This window comes from Xiphophorus couchianus, chromosome 20 (genome assembly GCF_001444195.1).
Source record: "Xiphophorus couchianus chromosome 20, X_couchianus-1.0, whole genome shotgun sequence".
In the NCBI taxonomy this organism is placed as follows: domain Eukaryota; kingdom Metazoa; phylum Chordata; class Actinopteri; order Cyprinodontiformes; family Poeciliidae; genus Xiphophorus; species Xiphophorus couchianus.
In genome coordinates this window covers 24,562,780-24,586,847 of record NC_040247.1, presented here as the reverse complement: position 1 = coordinate 24,586,847, position 24,068 = coordinate 24,562,780, and the positions used below count along the sequence as shown (strand labels likewise).

The following is a 24,068-nucleotide window of genomic DNA, read 5'->3' as shown; positions in this document are numbered from 1 at the left end:
ATCCTCGCCTGCATTTTGCCAGCGTGTTGTGCACCGGTAGAGCTAAAGGCTAACTCTACAGTGGAAGAAAAAGGTTGTGTGATTTTTTTATTTTAAATGCAGAGTAACCAGAGGCTTTCACCTGACCATTGAACAGAGCTCATCTACTTGTAGTTTCGGTGTAAATCCAATTTTCCTTTGAAGGTATCGGAGGTTTGTTGGAGAATAATGCTGAACAAACGGCATTTCAAAACCAAGGAACACAGCCGACGGTGCAGGGATAAATGTGAGGAGATGTTTAAATCAGGTTAAGAACAGATCAGAGTGGAGCACTTCCATTATCTGTCCTGCCGTGTGGAAATTAGATGACTCAGCAGCAGAGTGGCGGGAAAATGGAAAGCGCACAAACACCTGTGAAAAGCCTCAAATGCAAAAAAAACAAGCAAACTATAAACTGTAAACAATAATAATTGTCAAGTCAGGGTTTAAGAAAGAACCAAAGTGCAGGGCCGTGTACGAAAACGTGCAGTAGAATCACGGGTCATGAAGCGCAGGCGGAGTAATGAAAGAATCCAGAAACAAATAGTAAAAAAAACAAGAAGAGTTTAAACGCTGAGTCAGGGGTGGAGAAATGACAAGGGCACCAGAGGAAGTAATCGGAGGCGATAAGGAACAGCTGCGACAGAACACAAGCGGGGAAACCTGAGGCAGAGAGAGAGACTAATTAACACGAAAGGAGCCGAACACAGACTCAGAGAAACTAGAGTCCAAACGAAAAACACAAACGTTTATGGAAGAGAACAAACTCCCACAGAACAGAACAGACTGCAATAACAAACTGAGAAACTAAAGACAAAGTTGCAAATTCATATGGCAGCACCTTCTAACAATGATGAACATGGAAATGAACAGAATGTCAGGATTTTTAGAACTTAAACCAAACAAGGAAAATAAACAATAAGAAAAGCTACACCGTTCTGATTCTAAGTAATTCACATATCTAACAGGATAAAGAAAAACAACAAAACTCGTTTGCACAAATTGTGCTTTTGTACACATTTTTTTTACAAAGCAATACAGAAGGACTAGAAGGAAAAGCTTATTCTTTTAGACAGCCATGCAGCCTAATAACTGCTGACGGCGGGAAGGACCTGTGATGATGCTCCTTTGTGCTCATAGGATGCAGCAGCTGGTCTCTAATGCAGACTTGCAGTGCTGTTTCAGTGTGATGCGTGGAGTGGTAAACATTGTCCAAAAGTGATATTAGTTTTGAAAAGAGAACCCCGGTCTTTCCGGGACATCAGTCCTTTAATCCTGGAAATGTTCTTCCGGTGGCAGAGGGCTGACTTTCTAATTATCTTTATGTGTCTCTGAAGGTTCGGGTCCGAGTCCATCACTACACCCAGATTCTACTGATTCTACTGAAAGCAAGAGCAAAATGTATAATTGTCTTCCCACTTTATATTTATGAGCTAACATAAAATACTAATAAAATACATTAAAGTTTGTGTTTGTAACGTAACAAAATGGAAAAAGCAAACAAATACCTTTGCAAAACGTTGTGCTCAACAAACTAACAAGGTTGTTATTAAAGGGCCGGTTTACGTTATCCTGGTGTGTGACTCAGATATGGCAATGAGTAAAAATTCATAAAAACCCTGTTTCTGTTTGCTTTTTCCACTACATTGTCATTTTCTGTAACTAGCTTTTGCTTCCCACACAAACAACGCAATCTGGAACAGTTGCGTGATTTTTAATTTTTTTTTATTGTTTTCTGACAGACGCAAGAAGAGTTCATTGGTTTCTGGTGGAGCAAAGAGAAAGTATATGCATGTTAATTAGGCAAAATTACTCCACTGCTTGTAAACTGAGCTAATATATCACTTCCAATTTGACAAAAAAAAAGAAAAAGATAAATGCTTTCAGCTTTGGTCTGAAAGTGTTGTGTTATTACTTGTTTGTCATTGTGTTATGAAGGGTGATAAACACAATGCTTTTAGCCAATCTAATCTAATCAAATGCAGAAAACGAAGCACAAGGGTTGAAAATGTGAAAATCCAATGAAATCTAAAAAACAATTTATCAAAAAACTGCTGAAAATGAGGAATCTTGACGAGTTGCTATTGAACTTTTACAGACCTATCGCCGACAATAATAAAGTCGGGCTTCTGTCACCTGAAGAACATTTCCCATCGCCACGGCGATCCAAAGGTTTCTGGCTTCATCGGGTCGAAGGTTCTGGTGAGGTGAAGGCTCCAGCAACATTTGAAGCACTAGGGAACAACTTTACCGGCAGACCTGGCTGGCAGCCTTCCTCACGGTCGTTGCAAATCATCAAAAAGCTGCCAGAGAAGAATCACAGTAGCAATTTGAAACTGAATTAAAATTTTTAAAACAGTTTGTAAACGATGAATTGGATGTTTCCTCACTGATTTATTTGAAAATAAAAACCATTGACTTAGGATAAAATATTGTCACCTTCCTGCAATAATGGCCCAAGTCTTTTTTTTTTGTTTGTTTGCCAAAAGTATGTATTTCAAATTTTTACATAAATCATCGTTTTGGAAAAAAAAAAAGGGTGGGGATATTTATTTATTTATTATTTTATTTTTTTGCCAAAATCACTTTAAGCAAAACTTTTTCTAGGTCATTATAATATTAACCCTTTCATGCATAGTGGTCACTACAGTGGACAGCTATCTAAAAGCCATTTTCTTGTGCTTCCTGTGGATTTTTATGTTATAAATGCACACAGACCACTGAAGTGGACAATAATGAATCATAAAATATACCATCAACTACTGGCCATCAGCTGCAAATGCAAGAAATTATTTTTGTTAAATACAATATGGCCGACAGACAAAAAAGCATGAGAACCGACCCGGTCCCTCCTTCTACTGTAGACGACTCTTGCAAGTAAAAAAAATATTGTGACATCAGATAACCCCTAAGGAACAATACTACTGATGTATTTGTCATGAAGCGGTGCGGTGTGAGGTGGTGAGGCAGAGGCAGCAGACCCAGGTATGATGAATATGAAGATTTAATGATGAAAATTAGTCCAAACAACGAACAGCAGGCACATGGAAACACTGACGACACAGAAGCTAACATTGACGAGGACCCGACGAGGAACAAGGAACACAGGTGGAGTTAAATACACGGGAGGGTAATCACAGAGACGAGACACACCTGGGAACAATCAAGGGGAGGACAGGACAACGAAGAGACTTAACGACACAGAAAACTCTAAATAAACAAGGAAAAACACAGATCATGACAGTATTTTTCAAATAACAACTTTGTATTTGGACAAAATTACAATTGATCACATAAAAATAAATTATTTTTACAAAAAAATGTTCCTACCTTTTTTATGCCTTAAGAAAAGAATTTTAAAAAATGGAAAAAAAATTCTGACACAAAGGATCATAATTCATGCATGAGAGGGTTAAAGACTACAAAACATGTAAGTTATGTACATATACAGTGCTAATTTGAAATGCATTGTCAAAATAAGAAAGGGAAATAAAAGGGTTTTTTGACAGAGGTTGCTGGTTTTTGTTCTTGCTCCTCCATCCTCAACTCACCAATTTCCTGTTGCATCTCCATCCAGTTTTAATGAAGCAGCAGGTTGGATTGTTTTTTCTAATTTTCTTCTCTTTCTACATTAAAAATTGCCACCAAATAGCAGGCACCATTTAAAAGAATGCATTGTGTTTGCATCTACCTTGCTAAAATGCGGGCCCTGTGTGTCGGCCCCAAAGTGCCAATTTGTTTTTGTTTTTCTGCTCAGTAGTTATTTCTAGAGCGGATACGTGTTTGCTTTAAGTTTGAGAACCTGAGTGGTTGTGCACACGTTTAGCCAGCCCCGAATGCCTTTGTGAATTTGTCCGTCTGTCTGTAATAAAGCCCGGCAACGTCCGTCCTCAAAAGGCCGATCTTCTGCACGTTTTCCGGCTCGGCACATCCGAATCAAACGGTTCGGTTTGTGGAGGCTAAAGCAGAAGGACTAAATTAACCAGGAGAATGGGAGAGGAAAAGAAGTCATGTTACAACATGGCTTTAGTCACACTAATGCTAAATAAAATCAGTTAAAATGTCCAATGGGAAAACTGGATTGAGGGGTTAAACTTTACGCGTCTACCTTTGAGTGCCTGTCCCTTCACATCTAGATAAATGCTTCCCACTGTGCTGTAAATTCCTCTTCGGGCTCTCCAGCTGTCACAGAGCTTCCTCCACAAGCTAGTTTATGGGAGAGTTGTCTACGATTGCAATGTAATGAAGATCATTAGCCAGAGATTATTCCGACTGCTGTCTTAATCACAGCACTTATCTAATTACCTATTAAGACCTGGATTTGCTTCATGCACAAAATCCAAATTAAATGGGTAAACACTTAATTGAAAAATCCATTTGTTCAATTAAAGAGTTGCATCTGAGCAGATATGGTGCGGAATAAAGCGCCGCATTAGCATAATGGAAGATATCATTTTGTATTATCCACATTTGGACAAATGCACCGGGTTTTCCTCTCTTCCCCTCCCCCCCTTGTTTCTAATATCCGATTTGCGCTGCGACCGCTTCGGGTTCGTGCTTCTGTGGAGAGCAATTATGTAAAATCCTCTAAAGATGGATGACGGCGCAAGCGAATGAGTCAAAAGTCAATAAATCAAGTTATTAGCAAACGGTCAAACTTCTATGCCGACATCGTCTTAATGTTTTTCTCTCCTGCCCGTCCATTCCCCTCCTCCTCTGTGCAGTTTTCCGGTCAGGTGCCGGAGAACAAGGTGAACGTCGTGGTAACCAACCTGACTGTGGTGGACCGGGATCAGCCCCACAGCCCCAACTGGAACGCTGTCTATCGAATCGTCAGCGGCGACCCGTCGGGACACTTCACCGTCCGCACAAATCCCATCACGAATGAGGGAATGCTCACGGTGGTCAAGGTAAAACCAAAGCTGCATGTAGTTCCGATTTGTCCCGTCGTTATCGACCGTCTCACCTGGTGCCATCACGTTGCAGCCGGTGGATTTCGAGATGAACCGCGCCTTCATGCTGACGGTGGTGGTGTCCAATCAGGCCCACCTGGCGAGCGGCATCCAGTCCTCGCTTCAGTCCACGGCGGGGGTCACCATCTCTGTCCAGGATGTCAACGAGCCGCCCGTCTTCCCCGTCAACCCCAAGACGATCCGTTTCGAGGAGGGCGTGCCGGCGGGGACCACGCTCACGGTGTTCGCAGCTCAGGACCCCGACCACTTCATCCACCAGATCGTCAGGTATGGCTCTGGAAAAAACAACAACTAATCTTTGCACGTTTTGAATTTCCGGTTTTGATTTTCTCCACGGACATTTGAAACACTTTTTTTCCTGCCATCCTGCAGTGAGCGGCAATTTCTTTTTAGAAGCATGTGACGTTTCAGACAAAAACAAAAAACAGAAAAACAAGGTGACATTTTAAATTGTCTGTTTAGCTTTCATTTTTTCCAGGACAAAATTGCTAATTGCGATTAAAAACCTCATTTTCAATCGAGTCCTCCTGACCAAGAGGCAGCAACTAATTCAAGACAAAAAGTTACACAGTTAAAAGAAAATGACAGGCTACGTCGCTGAATCTGCCTCAAGAACTTTTAGTTTGGATGTTAAAGCACTAATTCAGTCAATCTCAAAGTTTCTTGTAGTAAGTTCCAAAGAGACGGAACAGAGTGGACTTACCCAATTCTGTCCGGGCAAAAGAGACAGAAAGAAACACCAAGTCGTGTGAAAAAAAACAACTATGAAGATAAACATTTCTCAGTGCAACTGTAGCAGAAATGTAGGTCAGCTTGAGTCCAAGTAAAGCCTTGTAAAATACAAATTCACCATTGGGAGTTCCTTCAGGCTGCTAGTACAGATCACATCATTAGCATTCTGTATTTGCGGTTATTGAGGCTAGCAATACCTTAAGCAAAGAAACTTGACTGTAATACCATCAGCCTTCCTGTTTTCTGTTGAAGTCTTGCTTTCGTGCACTCTCCTGCAGCCTGAATCAACTGCATATGTCTCCAAGTTAGAGCTCCACAATGTCAGGAAAACATGGAATTGCGATATTTTGGTTGAACATTATATTAGTTGTGTTTGACCCACATTTTTCTCTGTATTTTCTATAATCATAATGTCTCAAAATCTCCTTGCAAGTTTCAGCAACTCAGTCATTAAAACCTTTATCATGTAGTGAAAATCTAGTGTAACAGAGTTTTCCGATCAAGTCAATTCAGAATATGTTGGTGCATCTTTATGCCTAGGTGACAGATCTCTTGGTCACTATAAGACAGCTAACAGGTCTATTTTTGTTATTTTGTTATTGCTGTGTAATAACTTATCCATTATGACGTGGGTCGCTGCCTTTCTCAGTCAGGTCACTTTTGTGAAAGAGGCCCTGGGTTTTATTTGGTGAAATAAAGGTCTAATAATAAACTAGATCATTTCCAGAATGAATTAAAAATCATTCAAAGTCCAGACAGAAATCTGGTCCTTAAGATGGGTCCATATTGAGCCAGACCGCGTCACAAGAACAAAGAAAAAGTCTCTCAAAGTGGAAGTGAGTACACCTCTTTGTAAGCACTAGCGTAGAAGCTAATATGCTGACTGCGATCACGGCCATCCGTGACAGAAGTTTGGAACTTACATTTCTGGCCATCGGGGGAAATCCTCGTCCACTATTGGCTTTTCTATTAAAGCACTCGCCCAAGCAAGGCGCCGGGATCAGCCTGAAGCGTGGTATTCATTTGTAGTTAAACATTTCCAATATTTTGTGCACTTCCCATATCGCACCGCACAAAATATTGAGCTACACAGGCGTTTAATCAGCGCAGAAAGCTTCCTTCACAGCTTACGCCTCTGAAGCGACATTTTCCGCTGATCTCCCACCCACGTCCCGGCTATCTCCCGCTCCCGTCAGTTGCCAGGCAGCCGGTGTGAGGAGGTCGTTCTGTAACGAGCTGGACAGCCGTCCAGCGTGCCCTCCCCGGAACGCCTGCCATCCTCCTCATCGATCCGTGCCGTCGTAGCCGGGACGACACGCGGCGGTGACGGTGCCATTCCAGAATCGACCCCTCTGCGGCGGAAACTCCCACGTGCCCCGCTGAAGTCCGGCTTCGGCCTTCCACTCCGCTGTCGGCACCAGATGGATTTTTCTTAATGTCAGGGAGGCAGCCATGTCCGCGGCGAAACCTGCCGGAAATGTTACCTAATTGACAAAAGAGAGGTGAAAGAAAGAGGCGTACTCATGCGTAAGAAGAACCTCCGTCTATTCCTTTATGCAAACGGCCTGAGCTCATTTGCCCTTTGAAAGAACTTGCTTTTCATGTACCGCACTCTCTTTTCTCCCTCAACTCCCTCTCTGCTGACCCCAGTCATTTTCCTTCCTGTCGGTCAGTGTGTCTCCCATTGATGTGAGCTCAGAGCCGCTTTCTCCTCCTCGGGAGTTTTTCCAGCAGTCTCTCGGCTCACGGCGGCATGGACTCTACTTCTATATTCCCTTTCAGTAACCTCGCTTGAACCCCCCTGCACAAAAGACACAGAAATGCACAAACACCGGCTGCTACATGCACACCGTCGACATGCAGGCGAGTACCCGCAGAGCATGACTGAAATCCCTGCGTCGTGGATGGGAGAGAGGCCAGCTTTGGCTGTTTTATGCTTTTCTGAATTTCTTGTCTTTTTGTTCTCTCTCTTTCTCTCTCTCTTCCTCTCTCTCTTTGGAAGAAAAAGAAAACAAGATTATGTGAAGCCAAGACTGTTTGCCAGCTGATTTTACTGTTTGATGGGATTTAAGAGGCGGCGAGCCTGAGTAAATGTGGGTTTGCGTGCGTGTCCTTCTGCGTTCCTTGTAAGTGTCGATTATTCTCTGCAAAACAAGGACACTTGTTTGGGATGCGAAATCATGATGAAGATTATTCGGTTGGTAGAGATCTGAGCTGGAAGCTGGCAGGCCGTTGGACAAGAGGTTCATTTCAGAAATATTTATACTCCTTTATTTTTTTCTTTCACCCTTAACTAACATGATTTACCGCGATTATAAATCCCGGTCACCATAACAAATTTCGCTGGACGATAAATTGTCCTGGGAATTATTGCGATAAATGATAAAATTGTTCTAACGTATTGATGATATCTTGATAAGGGCATATTAATGCAAGTTCAGCCTCACAAATTTGAAAGAATTTGAATTATGAGTTACCACATTTGATTTCTCCTTGGCATCAAGAAAGTATTTTTGAATTGAGTTGAATTGAATTAAAAACACAAACAAACTTTAATTTTGTAAAGAACACTTTAACACTGGAACCGGAAGACATTTTAAATATCGGAAATAAAAGACGACAACAACCAGAAATAATAAATAAAACGGAAACAAAAACCACTTACAACCAAAAGTATAAATAAAATGGATTGTGGAGTCTCTGTAAACCAAATTGCACTTGAGAAATTATTAATCATCAGATTAGAAAAGATCAAATTATTTTTGGTTCATCATGAGATTAATTGATCAACTGTGACAAGCTAAATTATATATAAATCCAAACAAAGCAGTGCATAACTGTGAAGTGGAAGAAAATTATTGCATGTTTTCTATTTCATTTACACTTGCAGTTTTTCATTACAGCTGAAATGGTATCCCCCATAGCATGATGCAACAACCACCGTGTTTTGGCACGGAAAACTCTATGATACTGATTTTTAGTGTGCCAGTTATGGGGGAGAGCTGGACGTGACGCACATCACGCTTTTCAGACTTTTATTTGAGGAAACATTCAGGAAACCTTTTGTCGTTTTCCTTCCACTTCGCGCTCATGCTGTGCTTTGTGTTGGTTGATCACAGCAAAGCCCACGGTCACAAAAAAAAAGATTAAAGTGTGTGCGTAAACAAACAAAGATCCAAGATCCTAATTCTTATGATTGAAATTCCTTTTAAATGTTTTAGCAAAGTATTGAAATGTTAAATCGCATCACAGTTGACGGCGTTCCGATGACAATAGGGTATTTACCGATGTTCACGAGTGGTGAATATGCATGGAGAGCAGCCAGGTTTATAAAATGTGCCTCAAAGAACAGCATTTCACTTCTTCAATGTAGGAACATATTTTGGCCAGTAAATTCGAGTACTTCCTATATGTTTCTACTGCTAGTTTATCTTTGATATTTAGACGTGGACAGAATCTTTCATTATGAAGATCTCCAGGAACCAGAGCCAAAGACTAGGGTTGAACTTTCTGTAAAACTAACAACAAAGTCCTCGGAGATGCGGTACGACATTTAGCCGTGCCGGCTGCAAATAAGTGCAGCGAGGGGGGTGGAGGTGACACCTTGCTGGCAGAGGGAGGAGACGAGAGCGCCAGGAACAAAACCCTCACCTGCTGGGCAACAGCGCGGCAAGCTCTTACAAGGAGAATTATTTCTCTTTTCCTGTGTTTATGTATAGTTAGAAGTGGATATTTGCATGTACTGTTTCTTACCGTCTGACAGTTTAATTTGCTAAACACCAGAGTAATAAGACATTTCGAGACATTTTTATTGCTTTCCTCAGATTCTGAAGTTCAGGTGCACTAAGATTTCTATGCTTTTTAACAATTTGGGAACGCAAAAAGAAGGATGTCATGGCTGTGAAAGCTTTTAATTGGTTAATTCATAGCATTTTAGTGAAATGAGTATGTTTTAAGAAGACTGTGCTTGAACGCTCTGCTCACTTGTGTGACATCGGACACAAAGACGTTAATATCTTGTGGTTCTGCTGAAGCTGCTTTTGAGGGTGTTATCTGAGAACAACATACATATGGGGTGGCATCATCGTGCTGCAGGCAGTAATTCTGCAAAACCTGTCCACTTCTATAAATAGATGGTGTCATGAAAAAAATAACACTACCTAGAAATATTGAAACATCTGAAGACATCAGCCCCGCTTGGGTCAAAATGGGTTTTCCAAATGGACAGTGACTCTGATCAAAATGAGTTGCAACTTGACTTAAACGCCACAAAGTTAATGTTTCGCATTGGCCTTCACAAATCTCAAATCATAGTACTCAGTAAGAAACTGAGTAGGGAAAGGTAGGTGTGTGAGTGTGTGAGCAAAGTAGCCCACAAACCTGACTTGGTTACACTTGTTCTGCCCAGAGGAATGGGACACACTCAAGAGAAGTGAATGGAAGGACACCAAAAATTCACCCAAGTTGTATGAAGCACCATTTTTAAGAAACTTTGAAAAGACAGCTAAAAAAAACCCTCTAAAAATTCACTTAGTTGTGATTGTTTTGGGTTTTTTTGTGCATCTGAGATGATTGTAGTAATCGTAACTGACCTAAAGCAGAAACGTCTTAGTCTGACTTAATGTCAGACAGAAGAAATACAGTGTTTGTTTTTCCAGAACATGTCTTTAGCTGGAGGTGATATTGGTTTACTGAACTGGCTGACGATTCTCTCTCCTTTTAATTAAGCCTCCTTTTTCATGGCCGTCATGTTCCGCTGCCCGTGTTTACAGATAAACTCCACTGTGATCTCTGTCTCACCCCGTTTTCTTTTCCTTCCTCCGTTCTCTGAACCCCGTCTCTTGTCGTTATGGCCACACTCTGACCCTCTGGCGAGACTCGTGATTAACCGTTTCTCGTTAGACCCGGCTCCCTTCCCTGCCTCCTCCCGGTCAGCTGTGGGCGGTTATTATCTGCCGTTAATGAGATTTGTAAATGCGCTGATGACGGCGACGGCCGCCGCGCAGGTACACAGGGCCGGAGTAGCGTTTACGAGCCTTTCCACAAATGGACACAGGACTTTTCTTCGCTCTCGATGCTAATGAGCTGCCGCGTTCATAAGTTTGACGAACATATGTTCCGCTCTCCTTGCCGCCGCCGCCTTTCAAAGGCGCTCGGCTGCTGCGGCTTGTTATGTAATGAGCATTCAACCTGATAATAGCCACTTTGAGCTTACAAATAAAAAGCTTTAGAGTTGCTTTTTATCGCAGTAACAATGAGCTGCAAAAAGTCATGATGTAGAATATATAGACCTATTGTTTTAAATGGAATTGAAGTCTTGTTTTTGTTCCGTCTGTCTGTCGGCCCAGGTACTCGAAGCTCTCCGACCCGGCTAACTGGCTGAGGATCAACAGAACCAACGGTCAGATTACCACCATGGCCTTGCTGGACAGGGAGTCCATGTATGTCAAAAACAACATGTATGAAGCCACGTTCTTGGCGTACGACAATGGTAAGTCTGGTAAGTCAGGATGAGTGTGTTTAACCAACAGTGCCCAAAAATTAATTACCGGTGCCTTAGAAAAGTCGTCATCCATCTTGAACTTGTTCACATTTTGTCATTATGACAAGTTCCAATTAATTTATGGGGATTTTATCTGATAGACCATCACAATGTAGTGCAGAATTGTGCTTCGGTACACATTTTTGTATTCAGTCGTCTATACCAGCGGTCCCCAACCTTTGCATTACCGCAGACCGGTCAAGACTTGGCAATTTTGCTGCGGAGGGGCGGGGGCGGGGAGGATTCGTCAGATAATGCTTCTGCATGTTGGTGTTCCAGCTAAAGCCTTTTTTTTTGCCCCGATTTTCCCTTTACGACATTCTTACAACGTCCTGCAGTGTGTGGTGTGTTACTTGGTGATGTGTTGAATATGCCAGATCTAAAATCAGGCATATTCAACATTGTCTTGGCCTGATTATCTCAGCCTGTGAGGTTTTCCCTGACTGGGAGCGAGAACGCAGCCTGTTGAATGCGACAGGTAGCCAATCAGAAAGCACCGTGACGTAAGAACGGAGGGGAATCCCAGACAGTTGACATAGCAATTGAGAGTCCGGTGGACATCGGAGGTGATATGTGGAAATGTTTATTACTACATGTAAAGGTCATTTTTATATATGTTTATTATATGTGGCTATTTTTATTCAGTTAAAAATGTTAACTACGAAAAAACATAACTCACCCCCAAATCATAGTGCGGCAAATAGAGCGGCTGCTCCCATAAATTTTAACTCACGATAACGACTAATGGAGCCCTGAGCTTGTTTCTCTACAACGAGACGATCCATCTGGGAGTGATGAGAGACAATGACACCCGAATGTCATTGTCACCCTGTGCACCCCCGCTTCTCTGGGCCTTTCCTCCTTCGCAAAGAAACTTTCCAAAGACATCTGATCTGTTTCTTACTCATTTTGCTGCTTGTGGGCTCAATGTTGGCGCACAAGACGTAATCGAGAGAATCCGGTTAAAGGATTTTCAAAATAAAAGCTCCTCCAGACTCCTGCTGCCACAGGATTCATCCAATTAGGATGGACTTTCCTCAAGCTCGAGGGTGTGTGGACGTGGTTTGGCGTAGACTGAGAAGAAGCGATGGCGAGCAATATTAGCATAAACGAGGTGGATGACTTAACCTTTTTGCGTCCCAAAAAAGTCGTCAGAGTGAAGTTCTGTTTAAATAAGGCCTCATTTAAAAACATTGTATCTTGTTTCATTTTATCAGTGTGATTGTACGGAAGCGCATTGTTACAGAAGCGCATTAATATCATGAAGGGGAAAAAAGTTCCGAGCACTGTTACGCTATAACATGATACACATCTTGTTTAAACGTGATTGATCCATCCATCCATCCATTTTCTGTTCACCCTTGTCCCTAATGGGGTCGGGAGGGTTGCCGGTGCCTATCTCCAGCTACGTTCCGGGCGAGAGGCGGGGTACACCCTGGACAGGTCTCCAGTCTGTCGCAGGGCAACACAGAGACATACAGGACAAACAACCATTCACACACACACTCACACCTAGGGAGAATTTAGAGAAACCAATTGACCTGACAGTCATGTTTTTGGACTGTGGGAGGAAGCCGGAGTACCCGGAGAGAACCCACGCATGCACAGGGAGAACATGCAAACTCCATGCAGAAAGACCCCGGCCGGGAATCGAACCCAGGACCTTCTTGCTGCAAGGCAACAGTGCTACCAACTGCGCCACTGTGCAGCCGCCAACGTGATTGATAGTTATCTTAAAACAAGATTACTATCATGTTTAAACAAGATACGTGATAACGCTCGGAATTTTATATATACTAGCCCATCCTTCAAATATCACCACCAGCCGCCACTGAACACAGCTGTTCTTGTTGAACAGATGGTAGAACTATTTACCTATAAGTTGCACCTCGAACAAGTTTATTCCATGTTTCTAGAAGGCAGCTCAGCCGGCTGCAGAAAACACACCCATTAGGGTGTGTTTTCTGATTTATTTTAGTTGTAGTGGCTGGGTGTTTTCTTTAGCAATGCTCAAACTGAAAATGTGAAGAAATTACATCTTCACAAAGAAAATAGAAGGTGTGTGGGTGGGAAGTGGGGCCCGCCCAAGACACTTTTCATTTCAAGAACCCCTCCGGCTACTCCATCGTTTCCTATCTTGCCTGCTGTGCTGGTGTATTGAAAAATCTGTTATTTAGTTATAGATGCAAAGAAATGGAAGGGATTTTGTCAAAACATGTCACCTCTTCTAGGTATTTTATTTATTTTTTTGCACTTTTGATGTGTTCCCGTTCTGAATAGTGCATGTATGTTGGAATCAATGGTGTGAAGTTAAGCACGGTGTTAGGCTTCGACTGGACTGGGTATGTTACTTTCTTTTCTTTCTTTCTTTGTTTTTGGTCATGTTTTTGACATCTGTGAATGAGATTTTAATACTTCTTCAACGGATTAGACCATCGTTAGCCAAAACGCTCATTCCCTCAACCCACAGTCCCGACAATCATGTTGGTGGCAGCATCGGCATATAGGGAAGCTTTTTTTTTTTTCCAGCAGTGACAGAGAAGTGGTAGGACTTGATGAGAAGATGGATGGAGCTATTCAACTGCTGAAAAGGCCCCAGAGAAAGTTCAGATCTCGAATAAGCACAACGTTGAAAGATTTTAAAGTGGATTTGGATCTGACGGGAAGACTAGCAGCTCTGACGTAATTGCACTGCAAGTTGGTTATATGAACACCAATGCACGGCACACTTTGCAAAAATGCACGTATCCGGCTCCTTTCATTTTATGCTGTTCTGACACAAAATCCCAGTAAATGCCATTAAATGTGGTAGCAAAATGAACATTTCAAAAGGGTTTGTATTGTTTTGCAAGGTGTGTCAGTCCGTCTGTGACTTTGTGCGCCACTGGAAAATGACAGTCTGACACACATTTGCTGTATTCCCATGAAGTTCGGCGAAACGTCTCCCATAGGCATGTTTCTGTTTTCCTGCAGTGCCATCATGAGGCTGCCATTAGAGCTGTTTCCCCCAGGCATTTCATGCACTATCGATGGACTTCCATGACACTTAGCACTCATCAAGATGAGCCGCTACAACTTTGCTGAGCCTTTAACGTTTCATCAGGTCAAAATGCTACTTTTAGCTCGTAGCCCGCCTGCGGAGCCAGACCGAGGTGCTTGGATGCTGTAGGATCTTGCTTATTTCCTTTGATAAAGATATCACAGAGGTTTATTTTCTGCTTTTCTTGTTCAGAATCAAAGGACTAAGTGGATCAGAGCTTAATCAAATAACCTATTTTCTCACTATTTAGGCAGGATCGTTTAGAAATTTTCCAAGGATTAAGATGGAAGGTGGATTTGTGGGGAAATTACACTGGATCTGCGTCTTGTGCAGGCTGGGAAGCAGCCTTCAAATCATGTCAAGACAGTTTAATTTAGAAAAAAAGCCAAACATCCCAGATTTGCCCCAGGGGAGGTTTAAAATGTGTGCAGCGCACGGAGCCCGCTTTTCTTTTCTTTTCTTTTTTTTACACACCTTGAATTTAGCTGAAGAAATAAATACCCAGATTACATTTAATAAAAAGCTGCGGAATAAAACCTTGGGATGAGAAACGCTGTCAATGGGATGCGGCATGGAATATGAATGAAGACGGATGGTTTGTTTCATAAATATGAAGATGTACAGATGAAAAAGCATTTGCAGCTTTTCAAAAAGCTTTTCATGCACCCGTGCATAGCAATAAATATTAATCCTTGGCTTTTAATTATTTGTGTGAATCGTCCTTTTTCATGGCTGAATGATCACAGACCAAACAACTCAGTGAATTTTAAAAACATTGTTCGCACAAACCAGTGCAATTTGTTGGGCGTTTTCCTTAATCTAGACCAGATTTTACTAGTCGAGGTAAAAAGGCATAAGGCACAAATGTAGAGATAGTTGGTCAAAAGCTCTTTAGCAAATGTCACCTAAATGAATACAAGCAGTAAACTAGACATAGACTCTGTGAGGGTCTACTATGAGCCGTACTTCTTTTCATTGTGACCAGACGGCTCAGTCTTTTTCAAGGTTTCCACGTACGCCGGCACACTGTGCGTGTTCTGTGAGCCGTGCACACTCCCTGGCTGTGGAGTTGGATTTCATAGTCGAGCATTTTAATTTCCTACATTTGTCATGACAAATTCCTTCCTTTCCTACAATCCAATTGGATGCTAGCGACCGAAGATTTCAGTCAAGCTTGGTAATTCTGGATTTTGGAGCATGAGGTTCTTCTTTAGCGCCTTCTCTGTCCATGTTGATCTAAAACTCACTTTGCCGTGGATAGTGACTTTAGGGGTGGACAGAACATTATCACAGTCTGACAAACTGGTACTAGCTAGTTTAGTTGGTCCAGTAGCTTGGTTAGCTAGCTTGTGATTGGCGGCATTGAACACAAGACCGTTAGCATGCTAATTGTACTTTTCCCTTAATTTCAACATCCAGGCTTTTCTTTTCCACTCTGATTTTCACGGCATTTCCAAACAGGCAACTTTTCAAAAAGTCTAACACCCTGTTTGTACATGACCATGCCAGGACAGTACGACAGAAATGTTTTGTTGCATTCTGGCCTCTCTTACCTGGCAACAGCATTTTAGCCGGACCTAAACTCAAAGGCTTGACAACGGGCTCCAGAAAGTGAAACTTTTTTAGAAACGCAATGGGAATCTTGTCCGTAACGTAGACTGAAAACTATTGGAAATGTTGACTCAATCAAGTCATCTTGCGCGTATGCCCTCAGGCGCAGAACAACAACAACGTTGGAGGACCTCCATGTTCTGTCTGGGCTGCTGCAGCTGTTCAGATTAACTGAGGTGTTAGAACAAATTGTGCTCGTTGTGGAACATTTATGCCATTTGCAAAGCGAGATACTACATGAGCCAGATCAAATTTAAACTCTGTATAAAAAAAAGCTTCACTGCATCCTACGGGCCAAGCATTTGAACTACATTGTTTCCAGTGTTATTTGGGTTTTAATCCTTGTTTTCAGTTCACTGTTGCTTAAATACAGAAGGCCTGAGCTTCCAAAAATGTTTTCCGTTGCATATTCAAAAACATTCTTAACGCCTAAACTTAACCTTAGACTAACTATAATCACAAAAAACACTGAAATCTTGTCAAATTATTTACTTATTAGCCGATGTGAAGTTGTATAGAACTTGTAAAGGATTTGTTATGCAGGAGCACCAGTGGGAAATAACATGATTCAGACTTGTGGTGTTAGGACCTACAGTAGTCGACCAAATGTGGATTAAAGATAAAATGCATAATATTCACATTTATGGACTCAATTCTTGTTTAGTTTTTTTTTAATCTGATTAAGTTGTTTGTCGTGTTAAATTGCCAACCTGGGAAGAAGAATGAATAGTTTCAAGACATTATCAAAAGCCCAAAATTAATGTAAGAACCATGCCTTTGAGGAGTGCATGTAAACAAACAAACAAAAAAAGGTTTTTATGTTGTTAAAATGAAAAGAGTTTTAAAAATAAAACTACACACTGAGGCAGGATTCCAACAACGAAATCTGTGAGGGGAAGTTGTATTTTGTCACACAGCCAACCTGACGGTCGCCAATGCTGCTTCCATTTGCATTTGGAAGACGGCATTATAAACTCAAAACACGCAAGGAACCCGCCCTAATAATCAGGCTGTTCTTATGTGGCAAAATATAACGCATTAATCTGAGCGACAGCGGGATCATTAGCGGAAGGCCGAAGCAGCTGTTTGGGTACAGAAAAGAGGAAAAATAAGAAAATCTGTGCTGAGCTGTGCGAGAAAATGAGGCCCGGGTGAGAAACACTGGTGGAAGATCACAGAGGAAAAAAATCTCTTCACAACATGTGCAGAACTCGCCATGGGAGGTAGACATGTCATTATCCAGGCTCTCAGATACAGAGGGCTCTTTTGTGCCTCGACAATAGAAAAGTGCAACTGAACTTTGCCCCACCCCGAAAAAAACAAAAAGGAAAGAAGAAGCCTTGAGATGATTCAGAAAGCATACGTCATTCGTAAAACATATTTGGGCAATTGTCACTTCTGTAACATTTGCTGGTAATGTGGCTGAATACAGGAGATTGAGTTTGTAGATGAAAAACATGAAGAAGAAACACAAGGACAGATCAAAAAAAATTAGAACATTGTGCAACTCTTACATTTTTTGCCACTTATTTCAAGAAGTAAGACTCATATTCTATATAGATTAATTTTACATGATGTTAAATTTTGGATCCTAAACCCTTATAACCACTTTATGTTCACCTATAAAATTCCCAGTAACACACTGAAGATTGTGGTTGTGGGATGTGCTGTGGTGGCGCAGGGCTTAAGCACAACCCACATATGGAGGCCTTAGACCTCGATGTGGCTGTCGCAGGTTCGATTCCCGGCCTGGCGACCTTTGCCGCATGTCTTTCCTGTCAATTAACTATCAAATAAAGGCCACTAGAGCCAATAAAACCTCAAAAAAAAGGAGCTTGCGGTCATGTTAACCCAGCATTATGTGGAAAAAGTCAAACGCAGAAGACGTGTTCAAGCACTTTTTGGTCAGAATAATAAAAGAAAACCCATTAGCTGCCGGTGAGCGTCCTCAGCATCCACCTCAGCCACTGCAGCTCTGTATGAAGACAAATGACTAAAGCTCGGCAAACAGAGTAACTCGCTCTGTGTTGAAGTAGGAGGCACCCAGGTGTTTTCTTTTCTCCTCCGGTGAGAAATGAGGGATTCGACGCCCCGAAGCGCGCCAGGCGCAGCTTAAAGTTGTTGACTGTCTATTGATTCTGGAGACCGGCGTCAACAAGGGGATATATTCCACTTTGATTGGAATTCTCTTCACTTATTCTACTCAAGCGAAGCGTGAGCGGCAACAAAGCACCAGGCCAATCATAACCGACAAGACAGTCGATGGGCCTCGGGGCGCCGGGCAGCGGACCTTTGCTTGTAGTTGATGCACCAGGCTGCGGCGTGCAGCGGAGAGGAGTTCATAGGAAAAGCACTGATGAGCTGCTGGAGCACGCTGTGTGCTGCGCCTCATTGGGAATTTACATCGGCTTGCTGACAGACTGCTCGGAAGTAGCTGTCAACAAAAAAGAAGTCGAGGCCACAATAAATCACTGTTTGTTCAACAGTGCAGTGTACCCACAGTGCATTGCAAAAGCAGTGAGACGCAATTCACTTTTTCCACATTTTGTCGTGCATGGGATATGTCTTATCCTGTTTTGTTTTGGGGTGGTGGGGTTTTGTACTAAGCCAATACAAACCAGCCCATGATTATTGATATTAACTCAAAAGGACACGTTCATTTTGTTTGCTTTTGAGTTCAGCGCGTTTGATTTAATACTTTTATAGCAGGGGCGTCAAACTCATTTTCATTTTGGGACACATTAAGATCATATTCTCGAAGTATTTGCAAGAAACATTGCAATATTTCCGCTTAGGTACGATAATGAATGTGACTTTTTTATTATTCGCAAATAAGTGTGGAGGTAAAATATACCGCCACCTGCAGGTGGGAGTTGGCATCACTTAAAACCAATGTCTACCAGTTTTTCAGGAAAATCTTCAGTAAACTCTGTTATGCACAAGCATAAGAAAAACGACGCGATTTGTTGATTTTGCGTTAATTTTCACGATTGCAGTAAAACTGAAAGTATTGACTGATGTAATTTGCCAGTAGACGGATACAGATTGCTTTGATTTGATTAATATAACAATATTTAAGCACACAACTGTTATTGTGATGTTATCTTCATCTATTTATGCATACCTCTGCAGTGTTTAGGGGCCACATAAAAAGCTGTGGCGGACCAGATTTGGCCCCCAGTTTGACACCTGTGCTTTATAGGACCACCTTTCCTCTAAACCCTCCTGCTCAGAGTTGCTTGTGAACCAAAATCACTGGAACATCGACAAACATATTTGATGTGTATTGATGATTTTGACGATGCCACTCGACAAAATGTAGCGTTTGTTCCTGGTTTCTCAATCGGTGACTGAATGTTGTGTTCGTGACGTTTTATCTTTGTGTTTTTATGATGTAAAGCAATTTGAAGTGCCTTGTTGCTCAAATATGCCACACAAACAAACTTGCTTGATCAACTGATTTTCTTCTACATGGCATGTGGTACAGGAGTGTTCTCATTAATTTCTGTCTATCTTTCAAAAGTTTGGATCCAGAGTGAAACAAAAACAATATGTCTATGTTTTATCTTTTCTCCTGGAAGTGTTTTTTTTTTTTTTTTTTAAGAGATAGGATTGTGTTGCATCACGTCTTCGGGAGCAGAAGTCGAGGAGAGAAGTTGTAGAATTAAAAGGGAAATGTTGTCCATTCATGTTTAATCGATATGACTTCTGGTGCTTAGCGATTTGTGGCTCCTTCATTATTTACACGGTGAAGTCCTGGATATTTTCAGCACCGCTGGTACGGCTCGAATGCAGACAGGTCGGTGCGGCGGGAAGACAGCTGGCATAAGTGCAAGTGCAGTTTGACGTTGCCTCGCTTAAAAATGCAATGCGTCTATGAAAAAGACATAAACATGGGTTTCGGCATTTGTTGCTCGTGAGCTACTGTATTTATTTTTCAGTAGTAATGGTCCCTATCCCCCTTACCTGCTTCTGTCCTCTTTTAGGCTGCAGAGTGGAGATTTAATCTGTTGTATGTGGACTCATGGACACAAGCGGTCAAAGACGGGAAAATGTTCGGCACCTATTCGGTCCCCTGCTTGGGACATTCATCAGGAAAATGCATTTTATAAATGTTCGTGTTTTTAATGAAGCTCCAGTGCTAATTTTTGTAAAGGATGGAATGAAAGTTTATCAAGTTTAAATTGAAATTGTAAATACAGGCTGAAATATATATATACACCACACTAATATTTGTTTAAAATATCCTTAGTATGTTGCACCTCTGTGCTTTTTTTTTTTATTTTGTTTTTTTGGTAGTGGGTACCATACCAATAGCCTGGCCATTGCCTTCATACACAATCATCTCTCTCCAGGTCTGCGTCTAGGTTTTCTACCATTGAGTTAGATTTCTCCGGTTGAATTGCAATGGAGCCAATCAGGGAACAGAAGCCCATGTTGACCACACTTAATGTTTAAATTAACATTAACAGCACTTCTCTCTTTGCAGTGGAGGATGATTGATTACAGCGCAGGTCATTTCCGATCATCTTCATAGCGTCAAACCGGCGAAACTGGTGACATGACAACTCTTACCAGAACTGCTGGAATCCATTCAAATGTGTTGGTTTCCTCCCACTGACCCACAGCTATTAATCTTAATCCATGCATCTCTGCATAGTTTATCCATTTCAAAGCCACTATGGATTTGTGTTTGTGGTCGTTGTCTTGTTGGGACGACCAGTTATGTTAAAGGTTTCAGGTGTCTTGCTGTTAAGATGAAGCTGAAGAATTAGATTCACAAATTCAACCAGCCAGCATAGTAGCTTGTTGACGGGCTCAAAGATACCTGGGTGTCTTTGAGCCTGTGTGTATAATTTTGATCCTGGACTTCGTAAGGGCGATGAGCACGGGTTGAGGCCAGGGTTCGGTTTTTGAGATTTCCACTGCTTATTGAGTCTCATCTCAGAAAGTCTCTGCTTGGCAAACAGGTTGTTGTACATGGATGCAGCTCACTTACCTAACACTACTGCTGAACACATAAACGCACGTTCCTTCCAAATGTGGCAGCATTTAAAATCAAATAAATAATCTTTACACTGGTAGCAAATTTACTGCCAAGAAGCAATAATGACAAAGAAATAATCAACCAATCCTAAATCTCTGTACTTTTACGGTAGGTTTGCGTACACTGTAAAGTTATTTTTATTGCAAAGGTTGAGCAGGGTCAGCAGCTCTTGACAAAATTTTTGCCCCAACTTCAACAAATTAGTTGGAGTCGAGCTCTGTTGATGACCCCTGACTTGCATCATGGTGGCTATGGTTGGCTATCAACAAATCTTTTCGGTCCCTGTGTAAAATATTTACCTTCACAGTAGAGTTCAGCCTGATTTTGACGCTTTGGAAGTTTTACTGATAGGAAAGAAGCCAGAGGCTGTCATTCCTGTGTTCAGCAGAACCGACTTTAAACAGCAGCAAACAATATTTCTTATTCAGTTCAAGAGCTCTTTTTCCTGTTAGCAGCCAGGAAAAATACCCAGAAAAAAAAAGAGAATAAATTGGTCCTGCTTTGACCTGACATTGAGAACCATACCTGAAGTGGTTACAATGATGAGCTTGTTTTGAAAGGTTAGTGTTGGACTCATTTCTCAGGGGGATATGCAAAGAGCACATAACAGAAATCTTTATGAGAGTCTCACCTCAGACAGTTCAAACTTTTCAGGGCAATTATAAAGGCAAAGAAAGGAAACATCTGCTGGCTGTGTCCACTTGTTTATTCCGTGTGTTTGGCTTTCACGCATCCTCCCTGCACTTCCACTCCCTAAGCAGACACAACACATTGTCTTCCCCGTTGCTTCCTTTCTTGTGTGTTTTCTCAGTTCCACAAAGGACTCGTCTGCAACTATGCTTCTGAGAAAGAAGCAGTCCTTAGTTCTTCTTCTTCTTCTTCCCCAGTGTCCTATCATTCAATTTGAACTCTTCAGTCTCTCTTTTTTTAAAGGTGTCGTCTTTTCTGTCTTCCCTCCCTCCCACAGGTTCACCCCAGGCCAGCGGGACCGGGACGCTCCAGATCTACCTGATTGACGTCAACGACAACGCTCCCGTGCTGATACCCAAGGAGGCGCAAATCTGCGAGCGAGCCCGGCCCAACTCCAGAATCAACATCACGGCTTCGGACGCCGACGCCGAGCCCAACGTCGGGCCGTTTGTCTTCGAGCTGCCTTCGTTTCCTGCCAGCATCCGCCGGAACTGGACCATCTCCAGACTGAGCGGTAATTAAACGCTGCGCGCTGCGTTTAAGACTAGACCGTGGTGAAAATGGACCACAAAATATCTGCATTAATCTTCTGGATGGGGGCAGTGGCGGCTGTAGGCAGTGAGAGGGAAGGTCCGAGTTTAACAAAACGTCTCGGAAAGCTTGCAGTGAGGAACACGGGTGCCATCCAGCCCTGACGTATGATCTATCGTTTGTGACAAATGAGATCCATTCGTCTCGCGGTCCCCCGAGCAGCCGATCTGTCACCTAATCCAACAGGATGGATGTATCACAGCGGCTGTCTTGAGGACAAATCTGGTCACATACCTGGATCCGACTCCCACAGAGGCTCTTGTCTGAGGCTGAGTGATAGATGCTGAAGGTTACACACTGTAGTTTTAGATGTTTCTGTCTTTTCTGCCTTCAGTCATACATGTCAGAGTGATTGCTCGTGTCGAAGCGGCTGATGCCGTGCACTCACGCGTGTGATGCAAACAAAGGGTTGTTTATGTTTTAAAAGATGTCTTATTCCCTCTTCTCACCCACATTCCTTGTCCGACTCCGGCAGGCGACTACGCTCAGCTCAGACTGAAGATTCCTTACCTGGAGGCAGGCGTCTATGTGATCCCGGTCATAGTGTCTGACTCAGGGAACCCGCCTCTGTCCAACCGCTCCATGATCAGGATCAAAGTGTGTCCCTGCGACAACAACGGGGACTGCAGTGCCACGGGGGCCGTGGCGGCCGCTGGCCTCGGCACCGGAGCCATCATCGCTATCCTCATGTGCATCATCATACTGCTGAGTGAGTAGAATGAATGGCTGCTACTGACATGAGTTTGAGAAAAGGTACAATTTGATTGTTTTTTTTGTTTGTTCGTTTGCAAGGTATGGTTCTGCTGTTCGTCGTGTGGATGAAGCGCAGAGAGAAGGAGCGGCAAGCGAAGCCCCTGCTGATCGACCCAGAGGACGACGTCAGAGACAACATCCTGAAGTATGATGAAGAGGGAGGTGGAGAGGAAGACCAGGTACGACAGATTACTACAGATATTTCTGTTCCTAAATCATCTTTTGGCAAAAAATGATTTTGGCCATTATCTTAGGCAGATGACAATATTAAAATCTTACTTTTTTCCGGCAAAAACAAGGTTTTGCAGCAAACACCTAAATAGCGCTTTAAAGCTAAGGAGTTTTTTGCGGCTTTTAGCCACATAGACTTAAAGAAAAGCCTGTTTATTACTCAACAGGAAGTTATTAAATGTCTCCAGGGAAAACTTGCTTAGTTCATTTATCTGGACGAAAGAAAAAACTAAGTTTAACTTCTTCCACTAAAATGAACTGCTTTCACCAACGCACTCGTTTCAACACATTCATGCACTGCGTTGACCTCCCGCAGATAAAGCACAGATTGAGCTCATATTAACAATGTCTCACTTTTATTGCGTTTCCTAGAAAGCTGTTGGAAAAGGTCAACACGCATGACTTGTGCTTTTTTCCGCCTCAGTCGACTGTTGGAAACAACACGACGAGCCAACAAAAACTGCATATGATAAATCTGACGTAGTGCAACGAGCTATTTGGAACCGTTTTTGCGAGATTTATAACCTTAATGACTATCACAAAGCAGCTTTTCACACATTTCACAAAAGCATCTCTGCTCTCGTCTCTTGGAACGATACAAAACCTTCAAACTTTTTACAAAAGCTTCTACATCTGCGCGGGGATAATTATAGCGCCATTCTGTCTGTTTAAGGGTTTTGATCATGATCCGTATTGGCAGTATTCCTGGTACCTCAGCATGAACCAGCAGCCATTTGGGTTCTGAAAAGAAAAGGCACTGACAAGCTTAAGATTCCTGCTGATTTCTTCAGGCAGAATAAACACCATGCATTTTCTTTTTTGGGTTTTTTTTTTTTTGGT

The 24,068-nt window shown here is 42.3% G+C and overlaps 1 protein-coding gene across 2 annotated transcripts in view; it reads left to right on the top strand.

Moving 5' to 3' along the window:
- LOC114135878 (cadherin-4-like) overlaps positions 1-24,068 on the top strand; it is a 314,131-nt gene that overhangs the window by 282,568 nt on the left and 7,495 nt on the right. Inside the window, exons 10-15 of one of the 2 annotated variants that reach the window (XM_028003532.1) lie at positions 4,743-4,928; positions 5,005-5,258; positions 11,072-11,223; positions 21,931-22,167; positions 22,720-22,953; positions 23,037-23,176. In XM_028003532.1, coding sequence (XP_027859333.1) covers positions 4,743-4,928; positions 5,005-5,258; positions 11,072-11,223; positions 21,931-22,167; positions 22,720-22,953; positions 23,037-23,176 — 1,203 coding nt within the window. The remainder of the gene's footprint in view (positions 1-4,742; positions 4,929-5,004; positions 5,259-11,071; positions 11,224-21,930; positions 22,168-22,719; positions 22,954-23,036; positions 23,177-24,068) is intronic. The other variant, XM_028003533.1, reaches the window with a different exon arrangement.